At 45.6% G+C, this 20,275-nt stretch overlaps 1 protein-coding gene across 4 annotated transcripts in view; it reads left to right on the plus strand.

Annotated features, from left to right (window-relative positions):
* The first annotated feature begins 329 nt into the window (after positions 1-329).
* SGCG (sarcoglycan gamma) overlaps positions 330-20,275 on the plus strand; it is a 152,609-nt gene continuing 132,663 nt past the window's right edge. For 3 of the 4 annotated variants that reach the window (XM_047864029.1, XM_047864024.1, XM_047864076.1), the window contains exon 1: positions 330-540. In XM_047864029.1, coding sequence (XP_047719985.1) covers positions 352-540 — 189 coding nt within the window. In that variant the 5' untranslated portion in view covers positions 330-351. The remainder of the gene's footprint in view (positions 541-20,275) is intronic. The other variant, XM_047864038.1, reaches the window with a different exon arrangement.

Genomic DNA, 20,275 nt, shown 5'->3' on the forward strand with positions numbered 1-20,275 from the left:
GCGCCCTGCTCAGCGACACGCGCGCGTGCGCGACCGTGGGGGGCGAGCGGAGGGCGGGAGGGGGCGCCGGGGTGCTGTCGGGGCTCTCGGCGGTGGGACGGGCGGCACGCGGGGGGCGCGGTCGTGCGGGGCGCGCGGCGCTGGGGCCGGCAGGGGGCGCGGCGGAGGGGAGCCGGGGGGCGCGTCCCGCCGGCGGCGCCCCCTGCTGGGTCCGGCGCGCGCGCGAGAGCGAGGCCTCCCCGGGGCGGTGGGGGGGGCCGGGCCGAGTCTCCCCCCCCCCCCCCCCCGCCGAGGGGAACGGCCCCCGCCTCCCCTCGCGCCCGGCCGGTGGCGCCGGGAGCCCGGGCGGGGATGGGGGCCCCCGCGGCTCGGGGGGAGCGGTGCCCCCGCCCAGGAGCAGAGCTGTCGCTGCGGTCGCCGAGGAAGGAGGACGGAGCCCAGGCCCGCGCGCTCCGGGGAGAAGCCGGGGGTCTCATCCCGTCGGGAATGAAGGGAAGTGCGGTGGCCGTTTGCTCGCCCGGACCGCCAGGAGGACCGCAGGTAGAGAGAATGGTCACGGGCCACCACTCCGCTCCCCGTTGCCCGGATGTCCTTCCTTCCTTCTCTTGCAGCCCCCGAACGAACTCCTCCGAGGTTGGGGCCGCCTGGTTCCTCCGCAGCCCTTGCCCAAGACCCCGGAGCTACCTTCCCACCCCGCCCCCTCTCCCTCGGCACCCCCCGTGTCCCACGCAGCGTGGGACGTCCTCCGCCCGGCTGTGAGGGCTCTGGCACAGGTGGGAAACGTAGCCGGGACAGGTGGCCTTTCTTTGCGGGAGAAAACTTTGCTAACTGGTGTGCGCTCTGCCACAGCACTTAAATAACTTTGTCGGGGCCGGGGTGGGGGAGGGGGAGAGTAGGGGGGAGGGAGAGGGAGGCCGGCGTGGGCGGGGGGGGGGGTGCGGGGATGAGACGGAATGGAGATAAGAATTTGTTTGCTGCAGATTGATTTTGCCAAAAAACATTGCCCTGGATGGGCGACTAGCCCATCCACGGACACTGAGTAAGCAGAGTAAATGCACCGAGTACAAAGTTGCCCAGGGTTAGTTGGGGCGTTTTCGCGGAGACGCAGAGATGCTTAAAATCACAGGTGGCTCACCCGCTCTTCGGTGGGATTATAACTGGACGATGCAACCCCCTTGTACCCATTATCCCCCGTTAAGTCCCCAGGGTTGGCATTTATGTATTTGCATGTTCTCGTTTGGTTAAACCAGAGTTAGCGAGTTGATAATTTTTAAGTCGTTACTGGGTGGTCTGGTGTTTATACATACCGACACAATCACACGCAGTTTTTTTTTGTGAAACAACTCATCGAGTGATGCCGAATGTTGTGCAGGTGGATTGTTAGCGACGGCGCTCTGTGTGTTAACGCCGCTGGGTGCCCTTTAACACAGGTAGATCTGTGTTTGTAAAGCAATGGAATCGTGTTTAGTTTTCTTTTAAACCAAATATTTTCCTATGGCTCTCCCTGTGCTTTTCTTTCTTGAATGCGAGCAGGCTATTAAACCCCCCCTAAAAAATACAATAGATATCACAATATTTTCAAAAATTTCCAGGAGCTGACCTCCTGGTTTTGGTGATGGAATGTTTCACTAAAAGGTTCAGTGTCTCTGGTAAGAGAACTTCCTCTCTAGAAAAGAGGTGTCTCCAAAGTGACATCTGTTCCGCGTGTGTAAAAATATGCAGAGTAGACTTTTAAATTGATTGAGTTACCGTGTTTTCAAGTATTTCGTTTTGCCTAAGTCCTATGCTCTTCTGATGTTTAATGTATGTTATTACTGAACCAGACATTAAACACAATTTTTAGTAGATATTACACCTAAATCATTCATGTTCAGTGTGGGCTTAAAAGTGTAGAAAACCTGGCCTGTAAAACAATTGCATCTATAAGATAAAGATCGGAAAAAATACAGTGATGAAAATCCATTTAGCAAGTGAAAATCATTAGATATACATAGCAGCCTATGAAAGAAATCAGGAAACTTTGATGTTTAACAAATAATGTATTTGCTTTTTTAAACTATTCGAATACCTCTTTCAGAGAGAATGAGGATCATATGACTCATTTCATTTTTAAAGAATCATTTTAATTGTGTCTAGAGGGTATTTTAGATAGATTATATTAAATATATATGTACACTATTACATTTCAATCAGCATCATTGTACTATCTTGGGTATGACTTTTTAAAAGTTATTAGGCCCTCATTTAGATGTTTAGTTCTTTCGATTGTGTCCTAAAAGAGCTTCTAATGCCCTTTGGGCAAAATAGGCAACTATCTATGGACGTACAGTTAAGCAAAAAGTTAATGTTAATTTTACTTCTTTCTCTAAAATTGCACTGTTAGAAAGTGATTTATAGGGACATGCTTATTGTAATATAATAACCCTTCTAATTTCCTAACGGCTTAGGTGATGTTGCTTTGTGATTTTTCAAAAAGTGCCCATTTCATTGTATCTTTGGTGGTTAAGTTTATGTGAAGTCAACACAACTAGTTATATGGCGTGAGTGGTACAAATACAGGGTTATCTGTGTGAAGTATTCCTCCTTTGAAGTTATATTTGCCTGTAACTTTCCCATCCTGACACCTTCTAAATTCGGAAACAAAATAGCTACCCATAACGGCCTGAGTTTTTAGTATATCATTTGGTTACACATGAGGGAGATACTCGTGCTGGAATAGGAGGCATCAGGAAAAGGAAGGGTATAGTCAGTACATTAATGCTTCCAAACTATTTTAAGGTCATGGATTCCTTTGAAAACCTGGCGATAGTTAGTCATCTGCTCTTTGGACTGGGTTTCAAAAGGTTAACTGTTCTTGCAGGCAGTTCTGGATCCCTGGCTGCGATCACTCAGATTAAGTTCTCAGCATGTAGGTGGGCTTGGTTGCGGCACCTGCAAACCCTTGAGTCAGTCCGTTATAATGAAGTGTAATTACATGAATACTTACGTTAATCATAAAACAATGAACACTTAATTGGATAAGTAACAGGAACCTGGTATTAATTTATAGAAATGTGCCTGGAATATTTTGTCTTCGTAGACTTTACTCTTTGTTGCTAAACTCCTTTTTCAAAAATAACATACAGCAAATGACCTGAATGATAAAAGGGGAAGTTGAAAAACTAGGAAATCTTAACTACAGTCATATTGCATTGAAGACAGGGGCCTCAGTAGCAACCAGGTATAAAAAGACTAAGGCTGAGGCGCCTGGGTGGCTCAGGAGGTTCAGCCTCTGACTCTGGATTTCGGCATCAAGGTGAGATGATTGTCACCGTCTCAGGGTTGGTGAGATCGAGCCCTGTGTCAGGCTCTGAGCTGACAGCACAGGGCCTGCTTGGGAGTCTCTCTCTGCCCCTCCCCTGTTCACACTCTGTGTCTTGAAATAAACAAACACTGAAAAAAAAGGCTAAGGCTGTATAAAAGTTGTTTTTATAAAAATGTCTTTAGGAGTCACCAGATTATTTACATGAAATTCTGTGGGTTGGATTATAACCGAGGTTGTTTTGCCTTTCAAAGGCTTGGTTCCCAGATGCTCCAGTCCCCAACGAGTCCACGCCTTCCTGCCCCACGGCTGCTCTTGGAAGCCATGGTTCCTCTTCCGTATCCTTGGTATCCTTCTCCCTTAAGATTCTTGACTCTGTTTATAATCGCCTATACTCTGAAATGATTTCAGGTAAATACCCAGTAAATCATTCTCCAAAGACTTCGCCTCTAACATGTAGAGCTTGCCGCTGTCCCTCTGACTTCTAGCACTTGCTCTAAAAAGAAAAACGCTGGGACGCCCGGGTGGCTCGGTCGATTGAGTGTCTGACTTCGGCTCAGGTCATGATCTCGAGGTTGGTGAGTTCGAGCCCCGCGTCGGGCTCTGTGCTGGCAGCTCAGAGCCTGGAGCCTGCTTCCGATTCTGTGTCTCCCTCTCTCTCTCTGCCCCTCCCTCACTCACGCTCTGTCTCAAAAATAAATAAACATTAAAAAAAATTTTTTTAATTAAAATAAAAAAGAAAAGTGCTGTGTTCCTCACCTTGAGTGAGCTCCTCCTTTAGGCCTGGCACGGTGGGCATTCATTACATTCATCCATCTTCACAAGCATCCTGTGAGGAGGGCCCCACTTAACACAGACAGAAACCAGGCCCAGAGAGGCTGTGGTTTGCCAAGGTGATTGCTCAGCAGGGTTGAGGAATAACACAGACCTTACACCCTGCTCGCCCCACACTCCCTCCCCACCCCCACTGCCCTGGCCCTAGCACAGAGGCAAGAGGAAAGAAAACTTTCCTCTGGTCAGTCTGGCGTTCTCCTTGTGAATGCAAGCCAGCTCAAATGTCTGGTCGACAAAACTATTGCTAGTAACACTTTGAATCAAGGAAGAAGACTCATCTTTAAGGTGAACGTTCGCCAGCGTAAAGAGTGAGCACCCGTAACCGCGGTGCCCTGACGGCCTTGGATTCTTCCTTAGAAACCCTGCAGAAGTCTTGGAGGGGACTTCAGTGCCTTCATTTTCTAATTAAATAGTTCTCTCTGATTTTTTCAGTAAATTGGGAAATAACAGAAGGCCTGTACAGTACATAAAACAGTATCTCCTCGACACGGCGTGCCGTTAGCAAGTCTTGAGACGTGTCGAGCACGGTGCGATGGTGTCCAACCCGCTGTTCTCACCTTTTTTAGGAAAGCTTTTCATGTTAGTCATACTTACCTGAGGCAACAGTTGTGTCACCCTTCACATATCATCCTATTTTGGGCCTAAGTTTTGCGTTCCGGCCTCTTATCCCCTTTCCTTTCCATAATCCAAACTTTGGTGAGAATGAGCCAACTGGAATAACAAAAGAACGATATTCCAGTCCCTTCCTATGGCCCGTCTCACGCCCAGGCGGCTGTCCTGCGGTGTATGTTTCTTTGAGAAATACCACACGGTGCTTAGGGTTCCACGTGACTCTTCCAGCTGTGAGCACCTTTCTTTTTTTTTTTTTTTTTTTAATTTTTTTTTTTTAACATTTATTTATTTTTGAGACAGAGAGAGACAGAGCATGAACGGGGGAGGGGCAGAGAGAGAGGGAGACACAGAATCGGAAGCAGGCTCCAGGCTCCGAGCCATCAGCCCAGAGCCTGACGCGGGGCACGAACCCACGGACCGAGAGATCCTGACCTGAGCCGAAGTCGGACGCTCAACCGGCTGAGCCACCCAGGCGCCCCATGTGAGCACCTTTCTATGAGTCTGGAAAGGTGGGCATCACTATCTCTTTGAAAAATGCTTCTCTCTTGTATTTTTTTTTTTCCACCTCCTCCTTGAATCCTCACCAGGTGCATTTTGGCCCTTCTCGTTTCCGTCTTCCGTCTCTGCTCAGGCTGCTGATTCCCTCCTTCCACATCATGATGGTTTAATTGCTCCAGTGATTTGTAATTATTTTGTGTGAGCTCATCTACACTGGGAGTTATTCTTAGATAGGAATCTCAACTGCAGCAGGTGTGAAAGTCTCCCTAGTGGTGTTTCTTCTCATGTACCTGCTGGGATGCAGAGGTTTTATGGGTCTCAGAGCAGCTCTTATGTCAATTCCATGGCTTGGGGTGATAGCAGCACATATCTTTTGTAAATTTGGACACATTCACACCTATAAATGGTACAGGCTCGTAGTTGGTGCAAGCTTATGACTTTGCTTTCTACCCAGTGGTTCGTCTTTCTATCACAAGCCTTAGAGAGGGAGGGATCCCTTCTTGTACTTTCTTTGCATGGTGGGAGCTCTGGCCTTCTGCTGGACAGAGGCCAACTCTCCCGCCTTTGTTGAGCATTAGGATTCAGGCTCAATATCTAGGCCCTAGATCCATAAGTGGATCTAATAACCTGCATCTCTGCCTCTGATTTCCATTCTTTTTCCTAGCCTTGAGAATGTTCCATTCTTTCCTGTTTGACTGTATATTTGTAAAGTATTACATTTTGTGAAGAATTCCCGTGTCTTGCTGGTGCAAATGGTACTCTCTCGTGTCTTCTCAGTCCATTATATTGGAAGAACTCTGTAGGTGTAATAAATTTCACTATTTGGGGGGAATACTTCTGATGCAACCATTTCTGAAGATAATTGTGATATTACGAAAAATAAGCTGTACTAGCTAGATTCTGAGCTGGATTCACAAAAGGACTCCATGACATTCATTATCTAAATTTTATTTTTGGGGTACCTGGGTGGCTCAGTCGGCTGAGCATCCGACTTCGGCTCAGGTCGTGATCTCACGGTTCGTGGGTTCGAGCCCCGCGTCGGGCTCTGTGCCGACAGCTCGGAGCCTGGAGCCTGCTTCGGATTCTGTGTCTCGCTCTCTCTCTGTCCCTCCCCTGCTCACGCTCTGTCTCTCTCTGTCTCAAAAATGAATAAAACATTAAAAAAAATTTAAATTTTATTTTTTTCAAAGTGTTTTTTTAAATGTATTTATTCTGAGAGAGAGAGAGAGAACAAGCAGAGGAATGGCAGAGAGAGAGGGAGAGAGAGAATCCCAAGCAGGCTCTGGTCTGGCAGCACGGAGCCCAATGTCATGAGTTGTGAGATTGCGATCTGAACCCAAATCAAGAGTCAGATGCTTAACTGATGGAGCCAGCCAGGCGCCCCTAATTAAATCTTAAATAAACCAAATTTTAACCGACCTCTGGGATTTTCAAATTAGCAATAAAGTTAAATGGTATATTAAATGATATTGAATGATTAGATGTATAATAAGAGTAATTCTCACTTATGTTCATCTGTGGATTAAGTTGGTTATCTAACCTGTTGTTTATTTTTGAGCTGTCTACACCTTTACTACGAAATTTTGTTTTTATTTATTAGTATTTCTTCCAAATATTCATTGGAAAGTGAGGACAGACATCAGGACAGTTTTGAGCATTCGGTTGCTTGAAACTAATAAATTGAGGTTTGGGTATTTTATTTACCTTGTGATGTAAAACTGAGACCTGAAGTATGAATTTGTAGTCAGGACAGGTACTCAAGTAAGTACTGATTGATTTTAGATATTTACTTTGCAGGGAGAGTGAAGGGGACATAAGAATGTAATATAATCATCAGATTCACCTGTTGGATTAACCATGATAATGAGACAATAAATTTATCTTTAAAATAGTAAAACCCAACTAAAATATGACTTGCATGTCTACAATGAGAAGTATCAGAAGTAGGTAGGCAAGCTTTTTCTGAAAGGGCCAGATAATAAATATTTTAGGCTCTGCGGGCCGTAAGATTTCTGTCACAAGTACACAACTCTGCAGTGGTAGGGTTGGAAATACATAAACAAGTCAGCATGGCTGTGGCCTGAGAAGACTGTCCTTAACAAAAACAGGTGGCCGGTCTTCTTTGACACACAGGCCATCATTGACCAAACCCTGATCTGTACTGATGAAAACAATCAATTCCAAAGGAATCAAAACTTCCGTCGTGAAATAGTTTTCAACATAGACTGATATTGTCAACGTTAAAAATTAAACAACAAAGGCTGTCAAGCAGCAAATTGGTTTATTGGGGCACAGCAGAGAAGTCGCGGGTTAGGACGCACAAACTACGGGGAACCTCAGGCAAGTCCAGAGAACAAAAACATCCTTTTGTTTGTTTTTAAGTATAATTAATTGTCAAGTTGGCCAACGTACAGTGGAGATACAGTGTGCTCTTGGTTTTGGGGGCAGATTCCCATGATTCATCACTTACATACAACACCCAGAGCTTGTCCCAACAGGTGCCCTCCTCCATGCCCATCACCCACTTTCCCCTCTCCCCCACCCCCCATCCACCCTCAGTTTGTTCTCAGTATTTAAGAGTCTCTTATGGTTGGCCTCCCTCCCTCTCTGTTTGTAACTATTTTTCCCCCTTCCCTCCCCCATGGTCTTCTGTTAAGCTTCTCAAGATCCACATATGAGCGAAAACATATGGTATCCGTCTCTCTCTGACTGACTTATTTCACTCAGCCTAATACCTTCCAGTTCCATCCACGTGGCTGCACGTGGCAGGATTTCATTCTCTCTCATGGCCAAGCAGTATAAACCACACCTTCTTTATCCATTTGTCAGTTGATGGGCATGCAGGCTCTTTCCAGAATTTAGCTATTGTTGAAAGATCTGGAAGAGCAGCCTTTCGTACAGGGAAGAAGGAGGTTGGGAGGGGTCGTTCTGAACAGATGTTCAATGGGGGAAAATAGGCTCCAAGTGGCGACTGCAGGTGACTGAGGTGGTGACAGCTTGTCTTTGGCCGCAGGCAAGGGCAGCGTGCGGTCGCCAGACTGAAAGGAAATCTTGCCTCTTCCTGCTGGACTGGGTAGGCCGCGAGGAGTGTCTCCTCCGCCGTGACTCCCAACTCCGTTTTCAGGGAGGTTTCCTTTATTCCTTTTCACAGGAGATTCGTAAATGTGATTTTCTGAGGGGATCACTTCATACAAAATCCTAATACAGTCATACTCAAAAGCCTTGGGAAAGAAAGAATTGCGCCTGTTTATTTTTTCTTCACCTTCTTTTTTCACTTCTTGCTTCAGACAATGAAATAATTCACAAAATTAAAAAAAAAAACCATATTGCTTTTCTCTCAGGAGGAAAGTTAGGAGCTGAAACTTCAAACTGTTGGTAAGTTCATGGTTGTAAACTACCTCTAATTTATAAATGATACCTTAACATATGATACCTTATGGTATGATATGATATATGATACCTTATGATACCTTAATAATGATACCAAAAAAATGATACCTTAATATACGCATCACTGTGAATTTGCTATACGTGTTAGGTAACATTAAGGATCATCCTTGGGCGCCTGGGTGGCTCAGCTGGTTAAGCATCCGACTTCAGCTCAGGTCATGATCTCACAGTTCTTGGATTCGAGCCCTGTGTTGGGCTCTGTGCTGACAGCTCAGAGCCTGGAATCCGCTTCGGATTCTGTGTCTCCCTCTCTCTCTGCCCCTCCCCCGCTAGCGCACTCGCGCGCTCTCTCGCTCTCTCTCTCTCTGTCTAAAATAAACATTAAAAAACAAAAAAACAAACAAAAAGGATCATCCTTGAATTTCATCACTATATGAAACTGTTGCGACAGGCCAAAATATAAAAAATTAGAGAAATGTATTTATGTAATCCATATTTAAAGTGGATATTGTATTGTACCTTTCAGTAAGCCATGATCATCTGCATATTTGGTTTATGACTTTGTTTCTACATATAGTAATCAAATGGAGGCGAGCCAGAAGAGTCATTTTCCTTTAAGAGATAAGAATTTATATAAATTGGAAGTAAGGAGGAAAAAAACCCTAAAAATTATTTTATCATGTTTGCCTCTTTTGGCATTTAAAAGATTTTACAGTTTCATTAAACTATTTAGTTTCATAAAGTCTTCTTAGGTTCATAGTGGGAAGGGCTCCAGATTTTTCTATGTTGCCCGATTTAAAAATATTAACTACTTACTGACAAGTGATGTTAATCCTTTATTTGCTACACATTAAACATTTGGAAGACGTTTTTCCAACTCATAGATTTTGGTTATTTGTAGATTGTGTTTTCAAATAAAGTCAGCAAAAGGTGGTAATTATTTTGCAGTACATAAATGTATCAAATCAACACACTGTACACCTTATGCCTTTAAAATGTTGTATGTCAAATATACCTCAATATAGCTGGAAAGAAAATAAATGAATGGAACCCTACTCCCCCATTTCAAAAAAGAAAATACTGTTATATTATATAGTGATGGTTATATATCATTATATATGTGTCCAAACCTGTAGAGCATACACACCAAGAGTGAACTCTAGGGTAAAATATGGACTTTCAGTGATCATGATGTATCAGTATAATTCAGCTTTGGTAAAAAAACGTACCATTCCGGTGAGTGGTATTGAAAACGGAGGAGTCTGTGCGTGTGTGGAGGCAGGAGGTATATGGCAAATCTCTGTACCTCCCTCTCAGTTCTGTTGTAAACCTGAAACTGCTCTGAAAAATAGTCTCTAAAAAATGAGCCGTGCATACATACACCACATTTTCTTTGTCCGTTCATGTGTTGATGGACACTTAGGTTGTTTCCATATCTTGGCTGTTGTGAATGAGGTCGCAGTGGACTCAGAAGTGAAGCTACGTCTTCAATATCGTGACTTACTTCCTTTGGATATATACCCACAAGTGGCATTGCTGGATCATGTGATAGTTCTATTTTTAACCTTTTGAGGAACCTCCACCCTGTTTTCCATAATGGCTGCGCCATTTTACGTTCTCGTCAACAGTGTGTAAGAGTTCCGGTTCCTCCACGTCCTCGCCAACACTGGTTATCTCCTGTCGTTTTTGATAATAACCGTTATAACATCTCATACTTTACTGTACAGTTGAATTTTGCTAAGGTGATAGCATTTAAGTGTTCTGACCAGGGAAGAAAGGCAGGAAGGAAGGAGAGAAGGGGAGGGGGAGGGAAGGAGGGCAGGAACCGGTAAGTACTTGAGGTGATAGGTGTGTTAATTAGCTTGATGGCGGGGATCATTTTGCATCACGTTGTACACCTACAATTTTGAGGCGCTTGGGTGGCTCAGTCAGTTAAGTGTCCAACTTGGCCTGAGGTCCTGATCTCCGGTCCAGTCCATGAGTTCCAGTCCCCTATCAGGCTCTGTGCTCACAGCTCAGAGCCTGGATCCTGCTTTGGATTCTATGTGTGTCTGCCTCTCCCCTGCTCACATGCGCGCTCTCTCTCTCTCTCTCTCTCTCTCTCTCTCTTTCAAAAAAATAGCCATTAAAAAAATTTTTTTAATATATGCAGTTTGTATTTGCCAATTATATCTCAGTCTGGGGGTGGAAATTTTCCACAGGATATGCTTTCAACATGATTTCTATATTATATCCAAAGTGTGGCTGACTGTGTCAACTCCTGCCCCAGTCAAACAAACAGATATCTAAAAGTTAATCTGCTGCACTCAGAAAAGGGAGGGGGGAGATTGAAAGGCCAGACTTCCATTAGCAATGGCTTGTGTTGTAGCGCCTCAGAGCTCCTCTGGCTCGCCTGCCCTAATCTCAGACCGCAGACTGTGTGTCTCCGTCCAGCAATCCGCTCGTCCCGCATCTTTGTCCAAAATGGGATGCCTCATTATTCACTTCAAACCATTCCTGCTCTGCTGGTTAACCTTGCTTTCTGTTCCGCTTACGCTCCCACACAGCCACGTTAAAACCTTTCGCGTGCCCATCCAGCTGGGTGCTAAGTTCCATTAAAGCCTCGCTCTACACGGCCTCCCAGTTTCCTGCATTTGGGTCCAGTGGCCTCTGCTTCCATGACGCTTGGCAGCTTGGAACCTGCTACCATCTTGGATTGCTCAGCAAATTGTTGTGGAGTTCGGCTTAATGTTTTCCAGCCTCTCAAGTTGGAGCACGGAAACCTGCCCCGAACGTCCTTTGCACGTAGGAACTGTCATGAAGAAGCTGAGGCCCTGCCCCTGTCACTTTCTTGAACTGCTGTCCCCCGGCCTCCTCGTCCTCCCCCTCGTTGCCATGTCCCTTCCCGCGTAGCCGGGCCCATGTTGGTTCCTGAGCTGCCTTGGCCTGGCCAGCACCGTCCGCTTCCACCTGTCCACGTGTATCGGCTCCATCCCCTGAGAAAAGTCCTGCCATAGGTTAGTCCTGTGCGGCGATTTTCCTGCTCTTCTCCCCCAAATGTCTTTAAAATCCCATAAATGTTCAGTGGCCAGTGCTGACCATTCACAGCCTGCAGCCGCAGCTGGCAGGACCCTTTAGCATCACGCTGCTGTCCTTCGCTTGTGCTCGACTTGTTCCCTCTCCATCCCAGACCTCCTCCGTGGTCCTCACCACCCTTCGCTGCTGACCTCCCTCCTCTCAGCTGGGACGATGCCCTGCCTCAACTTCCTGTTCTCCCCAACCGTAACCCTAACCATGCCTGCATCTGTCCTTTCCTCTTCAGAGCTGCTTCCCTGGGTCCTCCCTTCTTGCTTTTCCTTCACCTTCTTTAGGCCATTACACTTCTGTGACCCTCCCCTCCATGGTGCTTTCCCCTATTTACGAATTAGTGCAAGATTAGACGTGTATTTGAGGTTTACATAAAAGACTTTAGAGAGAGAGTGGTTGCACATATGACTGGTTTATTAAAGACAGAAAATAAATTATTATCAGCCTAGCTTTGAGCTGTGTAAAGCAATCTTATCGTGTGCCTATCTTGATCTAGTTTGTATTTGAAAATTTTAATCAACTTACTCCATTAAAAAAATTGGGGCAAAAAAAAAATGATTTAAGACCGTTTTTGAACAACGAAAGGAATACATCGCATCATCCTCAAATCAGTAATTATGTGACATACTCAGTTCCACAAGTAAATGACCGGTATTTCTTGAACAAAATTTTGACGTACAATTGTTGTATTTAAAAAAGGAGCAAAACAATATGGGATGAAAGGTAAACAATTTTAAAGACTTTGGGGAGAGAGGATAGTTGTAAGTCCACAGCAAACTTTAGAAGAAGGTACAACGATTTCCCATATTCCTCCTGCCCCCCCAGTCTCCCCAATATCAACATCTCATCCTACATTTGTTACAGGTGATGAGCCTACCGGTGGCAACTATTATCACCCAAAGCTCAGAGTTCGCAATTAGAGTTCACTCTTGGTGTTGTATATTCCATAGGTTTGGACAAGTGTATAATGACATGCATCCACCATTATAGCACCATAGAGAATAGTTTCACTGCCCTAGAAGTTCCCTGTGTTCTGTGTATTTAGCCCTTTCTCCCCACAGTTTTCTGGTGACCAGTGATCTTTTTTTTTTTAACTTTAGTGTGTGTGTGTGTGTGTGTGTGTGTGTGTGTGTGTGTGTGTGAAAGAGAGAGAGAGGGAGGGAGAAGGACAGAGAGAGGGGAGCGGCAGAGTGAGAAGGAGAGAAAGAATCCCAAGCTGACAGTGCAGAGCCCTGCCGGGGGCTCGAACTCGCTAACTGTGAGATCACGACCTGAGCCAAGACCAAGAGGCGGACGCTTAACCAACTGAACCACCCAGGTGCCCCACCGCTCATCTTCTTACTGTCTTCGTAGTTTTGCCTTTTGCAGGACGTCATATGCTAGGAACCATGCAGTAGGTAGCCTCGTCAGACTAGCTCTTTGTACCTAGTAGCATGCATTTAAGTTCCCCTACATCTTCTCAGGGCGTGAGAGCTCACTTCCTTTCATGGCTGAATAATATTTCATCGCCTGTTTGCACCACAGTTTGCTTATCCATTCACCTACTGAAGGACATCAGGTTTGTGTGAAATCTTTTTAATGCAAAGCTTATTTGACTTTTCTTTCCCGAAAACATTCCTAAAACTATTTCTTTCAATGTGAGTCCATTTAAAAAAAAAAACCAGTTGTTTATACTGTGGGAAGAAAAAGGCCTGGGATGATCTTCCTCATAAGGTACACTACCATTTGTGTCCAGATAATTGGCTGCGTTCTAGACGTTTATTGGTAAATCTAAATATATTTTCTCAGGGGCACCTGGTTGGCTCAGTCAGTTAGGAGACTTCGGCTCAGGTCTTGATCTTCCGGTTCGGGAGTTCGAGCCCCGAGTCGGGCTCTGTGCTGACAGCTCGGAGCCTGGAGCCTGCTTCGGATTCTGTGTCTCCCTCTCTCTCTGCCCCTTCCCTGCTCATGCCCCCCCCTCAAAAATAAATAAACATTACAAAGAATTTAATATATATACATTTTTTTCTCAGAAATGTATCGTGTATCTGTTATGTTGGAAGGACATTTTTGCAAATGCTTCTTCAAGTGTTAATGTTGTTAAATAATAATGTTTCCGTTGCACAAAGCCTAAGTATTATTCAGAGTATCACCTCTGTGTTTCAGTTATTAAAACCAAGAATATATCAGAATAGGTGATGCTCACCATTGGCCTAAAGAATAAGGATTCAAATGGGAAAAGTTTACAGTGACAGTTTGGTAGAAAGGGACTGAGTGTGGCCCAGGGAGGATTCTGCACACACGGTGGGGACAAGCTCACAGCCGCTTGGCGATATACAGCCGTGTGAACCTGAGCAGAGGGTTTTACCAGCCGTATCGATAAACCGGTAGTGGACTTAATGTCCACATAGTGTAGCCTAGAGGTGAAAAAAAGCTTAACTGCTTCTTGCAAATATACAGAAAGAAGGAAGGAAGGAAGGAAGGAAGGAAGGAAGGAAAGAAGGAAAGAAACAAAGGGAAAGAAAAAAGAAGAAAGAGAAAGAAAGAACAAAAGAAGGAAAAGAAAAAAGGAAAAAAGAAAAAAAATCTCACTTTGGGAGCTAAAGCAATTACTTCATGCTATTGAGTTGAAATGAACTGTCAAAAATGACTAAGCTTTCAGTTATACTCCAAGGCATAAAGGTGAACTGAACAGAATCACGTTCCAAAAGAGAGCACTCACGTTGCCAGGGATTGAAAGTGGGATACGATCTACAGAGGAATCGGGAATCCTGAAAGTCTGGCTCGAACCAAGGCCACAAGCTGTCCTCAATTCTGGGCTCCGTTTAAGCTTTTACTGAACCTGAAGTATGCTGTTTTCCTTTTGTCTGGTTATCTAGGGTTTTGTGAGAGACCAGAATTCTTTCAGGAGTCAGATCCGCGGAAGGGAACACCATGGTGGCCGCCGACAGTTGTCACGCGTAGCTAAGGACCCTCGTAGCCCCGTGATAAACACGTCGGTGACCGATTTCCATCTTGAAGATGACCGTGTGAGGTTAATAGTTACACAGTGCCCTCCCGAAAGCATTCAGAAGCAACAAGGAGAGAGAAACCCATGCACACTCTAGTTGAGGCAAAAGTAGGAGACAGCTAAAACCCAAACACAAAATTAGTGGAAAGTTGCCCCGAAGAGTGGGAATCGAACAGGGGCATGTCTGAAAGAATAGCGAGAGAGGCCACTGGAGCTGCAGACTCAGAAACCCGGGTGTGTCCTGCGTGGTGCAAAGTGTGCACGTCTCGCAGGGAGGACAGGAAGTGCACACGCGGACGGCAGGTGGGCAGACAGAGTCGCACAGGTCAGTCACACGTCCAGGAGGCAACCTGTTAAAGCTGAGCATAGACGGACCTTGTATTAGGGGAGGGGAGGGGAGAGGAGGGGGAGAAGGGAGGAGGGGAGTAAGGAAGGGAGGGAGGGAGGGAGGCGGGAAGGGAGGGAGGGCTGACTGGGAAGCGAACATCGGACAGGCACAAAAACTCCGGCTCGTGAAGAAAATTGCGGTCAGACCAGGACGTCTCCCATCCCGGCACAGACCTCCTGGAAGCAGCCACTCAGAAGAAGGGAGAGAGGAGAGGGACGGCTGTATGGAGCGGGCTTGTTGGCCGAGGCGAGCAGCAGTGCGCCGACCGGGTCCGTCCCCCTCATGTGTTTCTGAGTCTGGCATCTGGAAGAGCGTCTCCTCTCGCACTGGGCTGTAGCGACGTTGTTGTGCAGCTGTGGCTCCGTCCTTGGGGACCCACGAGACTGGCCTAGGCATCCGGACTGATAGTGGGGCCCCTGTTGTGCCAGACACGTGGGAAGTTCTGCAGAGGGTCCTGGAGAATGGTAGGTGTTCTGTTATACATCCCCTGCTTGGTTCTGCTGTGTTGCCACGGCTGAGAACCACTGTTCTTCATGCCTCAGTCTCTCTGGCTTTGTCTGTGCTTTTCCATGCACCATGTTCCCACCCCGGGGCCTTGCTTGTGCCTCTTCAACATAGAAGACCGTTCCCGCCCCAGGGCTATTGCATGTGCCACCCCTTGCCCGTATCACACTTTGCCCTAGTATTTTCACGGTTAGTTCTTTCTCATTATTCAGATCATCCCACAAAGGCCTGCCCTAGGTGTTTAAAATATTCTCCCCATCACCCTATTTCTTTTTTTTTAATGAACAAAAAAATTTAAGTGTTTATTTTTGAGAGAGAGGCAGAGCGCGAGCAGGGAAGGGGCAGAGAGAGATGGAGACAGAATGTGAGCTGTCAGCACAGAGCCCGACGCAGGGCTCTAACTCATGAACCGTGAGATCATGAGCTGAGCCACAGTCAGACGCTCAACCGACTGAGCCACCCAGGTGCCCCCTTATTTCTTTTCTTTTTTTTTTTAAGTTTATTTATTATGGAGAGATAGAGGTAGACAGAGCATGAGCAGGGGAGGGGTAGAGAGAGGGGGAGACACAGAATCCGAAGCAGGCTCCAGGCTCTGAACTGTCAGCACAGAGCCCGACATGGGGCTCAAACCCACGAACCGTGAGATCACGACCTGAGCCAAAGTCAGACGCTCAACCGACTGAGCCACCCAGGGGCCCCCTTATTTATTTTCTTAGTAAACTTGCCACTGTAAGAAACCTTCTTGTTCATTGTTTTCACATTTATTGACTGTTTCCTCTCAACTAGAATATAAGCTCTAAGAAGGCAAGGCCTCCTTTGTCCTGTGCACTCTGGTGTCCTTAGCATCTAGAACGGTGTTTGGGACCAACGTGGTGCTCATTGGATCAAAAACAGCAGACGTGGCCTGAGCAGGATCCTGGTGGCCTTTAAGTATAACTGGTTCGTATAAGACAAACCAAGTCAGCATCCCAGAAAAATGGTTTTAGAGACTCAGTCATGAGTTCCATTTAACAACCACCATATACAATGGGAAGCATTTCCATACAGCTACCTAAAAAAGCTTTACTTTTCTTAGTTAATTACTGAGATGAGAACTGAACTTCTCCTTTATTCTAGCAGACAGACATAAAAACAAATCGACAAAAGCAACTCTTGTGTGACAGAGACAACCCTTGATGAATATTATTTAAATAAATCACCAAATGACAGACAACTGCTGTTACCATTCACTCTGTTGTGCTGTTATCATATTTTACCAAATCTAAAATGTCCATTTCTTACATTTTTCTTTTTAAATTTTTTTTTCAACGTTTTTTATTTATGTTTGGGACAGAGAGAGAGCATGAACGGGGGAGGGGCAGAGAGAGAGGGAGACACAGAATCGGAAACAGGCTCCAGGCTCCGAGCCATCAGCCCAGAGCCTGACGCGGGGCTCGAACTCACGGACCGTGAGATCGTGACCTGGCTGAAGTCAGACGCTTAACCGACTGCGCCTCCCAGGCGCCCCCATTTGTTACATTTTGATAGCTCTCACTTGCGATGCATATTATAATTAGTGTTATAGTTTAATTTGCAGAGGTACTTCCTTAGTGCTGAAAAACATCCGTGGTCTTAAAATCATCAGTCTTTGCTTTGATGAAATAATAGTATGTGGGAAAGTTCAGAGCTTTTGCATGAGGGTTTCTTGAATCGTTACTATGCCTATGGTTTTCTTTTTTTAAGTTTAGAACTACCACCTTAGATTTTCCCATTCTTCTCTTGCCAAGTCACGTGATGTCTTTTGGTCCCCATCCTTGACCTCCCCAGAGCACGTGGTAGCACAGAATAGTCCCATCGTTTGTGTATGCCACCACAGAGGATATGGACTTCTGCACCCCCCAGGTTCTGTTTCGTGGCTGATGGCAAGGAGTTGTTCACATTTGTGTTCATCACCTCTCTTCATTTTTTGAAGTTTTACTCTTGCCACCGTCATCCCCTCCTTCTCCCACACCAGCTTCTTTATTGCACTGATTTCACTAAAACTTAGGTTAGATTTCTATGTTGCAAATTGTCAAATACCAACTCTATAGTTTTCGATGAAAAAAGGCAACGTGCCGACCGACGCAGCCGAAAAAGTACGAGACTGCAGCTGATTTAGGCATGCCGTGATTCGTGGACTTGAAGTTGCCATGCTCCAGCCCTCGTGCTGTCAGGTGGTCATGGCCGCTCACAAGCCAGGCTCGAATCGCTGTCAGCTTCAAGTCCAGCAGAAACCAAAGTGTGTCTTGTCAGTCACTGAAGCGAAAGTCGTGGGGCTGCTCTGACTGAGGCTGGTTGGCTTCGATGGACTCATCCTGAAAGCATCTCTGTGGCCAAGAGAGCGCCTTGCTCTGCTCAGCCCGGGCTGAGTCACATGACCTGCCACTCAACCTGGGAATGGCATTGATGTGACTTGACCGAACGAATAGGCTAAAAGCAAGATAGGGGTGGCTGCTCAAGAAGAAAACCCAGCGGTCGTTACCAGTGGTAGAGTTAATGGATGTTGAGAAACGAACAAAAAGCGTGTATTTCTACGTGTTCTTGGAACGAACGTGTTCATGTTTGCCATTTTCAAGTTTTCAGTTTCTCATTTTTAAATGAGAAAAGTGTTTGTCTCCTTTTTGCATATTAGTGAACGAATGGGATTTTTGTGCCTTGCTGGAGAAAGCGGCTTTTGTGCTATTGTGGAGATGCCAGATTTTCTTGTTGCTGAACTTGTATACAGTCTGGGGTGCCTGGGTGTCTCAGTCAGTTAAGTATCAGACTCTCGACTTTGGCTCAGGTCGTGATCTCATGGTTCGCGAGTTCAAGCCCTGCGTCGGGCTCTGTGCTGACAGCGCGGAGCCCGCTTGGGATTCTGTCTCCCTCTTCCTGTCTCTCTGCCCCTCCCCTGCTGCTGCTCTCTCTCTCTCAAAAGAAATCTTAAAAAACAAATAAACTTAAAAAAATTATGCTGAATCTGATGCTGGATATCAAACAGCTTTTTTTCTTTCATGGTAAACAACCAGACTGGGTCACGCATGGGATGTGCTTAGGCCAACATCCTTCATTTTTTCCCCTTTCATTGCAGTCTTCCTTCTCCAGTTAAAAATTAGCAAAAGAGCATTTGCTAATTGAGGAACAAATACACACAATGTAAATGAAATAATTTACATTAAGCTATGGATGACTTCCACTGTGACCAACTGGCCAATGGCAATGCCATTAAGCTAAGGAGGAGAACAGAAGAGAAGGGTTGCAGAGAAGTGGGAGGGACGATTAAAATACGCCGAGTTTGCAACATGATGACTGAAATGTCCATGCCTATAGTAAGTCTTCAAACACAAAGGATCCAGGGCTCCTGGGTGGCTCAGTTGGTTAAGCGTCCAACTTCAGCTCAGGTCATGATCTCACGGTTCGTGGGTTCGAGCCCCATATCGGGCTCTGTGCCGACCACTCGGAGCCTGGAGCCTGCTTCGGATTCTGTGTCTCCCTCTCTCTCTGCCCCTCCCCCACCACACTCTGTCTCTCTCTCTCTCTCTCTCAAGAATAAACATTAAACACAAGGGATTCAAGCCAACTTCACCTCTCCATCTCATCTCTCGGTGTCATTCTCTTCACCACTGTCTTTTCTCCCGGGCCCCAGCAGCATAATCGTGCTGGCACTCCCACGACCTCACAACACAGCATTTCTGTTGTCAAGATCCCTCTAGCGTCCAGCTACACATTTTCAGTGGAGAAAGGGTTTTTGAAATAATAGGATCTTGAAGACTTTTCGGTAGATAGGATGGAGGTAGGAGGTCAGGAGCACAGGGCCCCTCAGCATGTCCTGAGCAGCACAACGGTCAGGAGCAAGTCAAGTGCAGCTGCGTGGGATTACCAGCATCTTTAGTTTTCAGACTATAAAGTATCCCCGTGTGTCTGCCAAGACTGTTCGACTATACGTATCGTATCAAGGCAAGTTGTTGACAAATGCTGTGGATTTGGATATCAGAAAGCTAAACTGTAAGGAAAAATAATAATTTGGTTTGATAAACTGTAAGAAAAAATAATAATTTGGTTTGCTGTTGTGTGGACTGCCTGTGAAGGTTCGTTACTGGCTGAGCTAATGAGTAGGCACAACATCAAGTCAAATCAAGTCTAAATGCTTTTTATCATGTTAGGTATACTATTAAGTAAACCAAAATACCTTTGCTATAAAGGCTGAATTTGTCATAATCTGCGATTCACATATTTTATTTCGTTTTGAAAAATTCACTCACGGCATTGAGAAAGAGTTGTAATAATAGCTACCATAGCTTCATATGTGTTTTACTATGTGCCAAGAGCCTTTTGTGCATTGCCTCATTTAATTATTTTAAATAATTAAGGAGCTAATATTATCCCCGACATTAATGGCAGAAAACAAACCATTAAAGAAGGTAACTGAGTTACCTAACACAAGCTATTACTTGTGAAAAAGCTGAATTTAAAACTCACTTGATCCGAAAGCCTGGAATTTGGGGCCATTGGTTTACATTATTTCTAGGGAAAGAATAAGTAAGGAAGATTTTTACATTAACGCTGTGTAGTGTGAATCATAATCAGACTACAGAATATAGGAGATCAGCCAAGCTGTCAAGCCATAGAGGCTATCAGGTATCTGAACCTGACTTTGGAGGGCTTAGGGGGTTCAACGAAAGTCATCAATACTGTA

This window comes from Prionailurus viverrinus, chromosome A1, assembly GCF_022837055.1.
Source record: "Prionailurus viverrinus isolate Anna chromosome A1, UM_Priviv_1.0, whole genome shotgun sequence".
Lineage (NCBI taxonomy): Eukaryota > Metazoa > Chordata > Mammalia > Carnivora > Felidae > Prionailurus > Prionailurus viverrinus.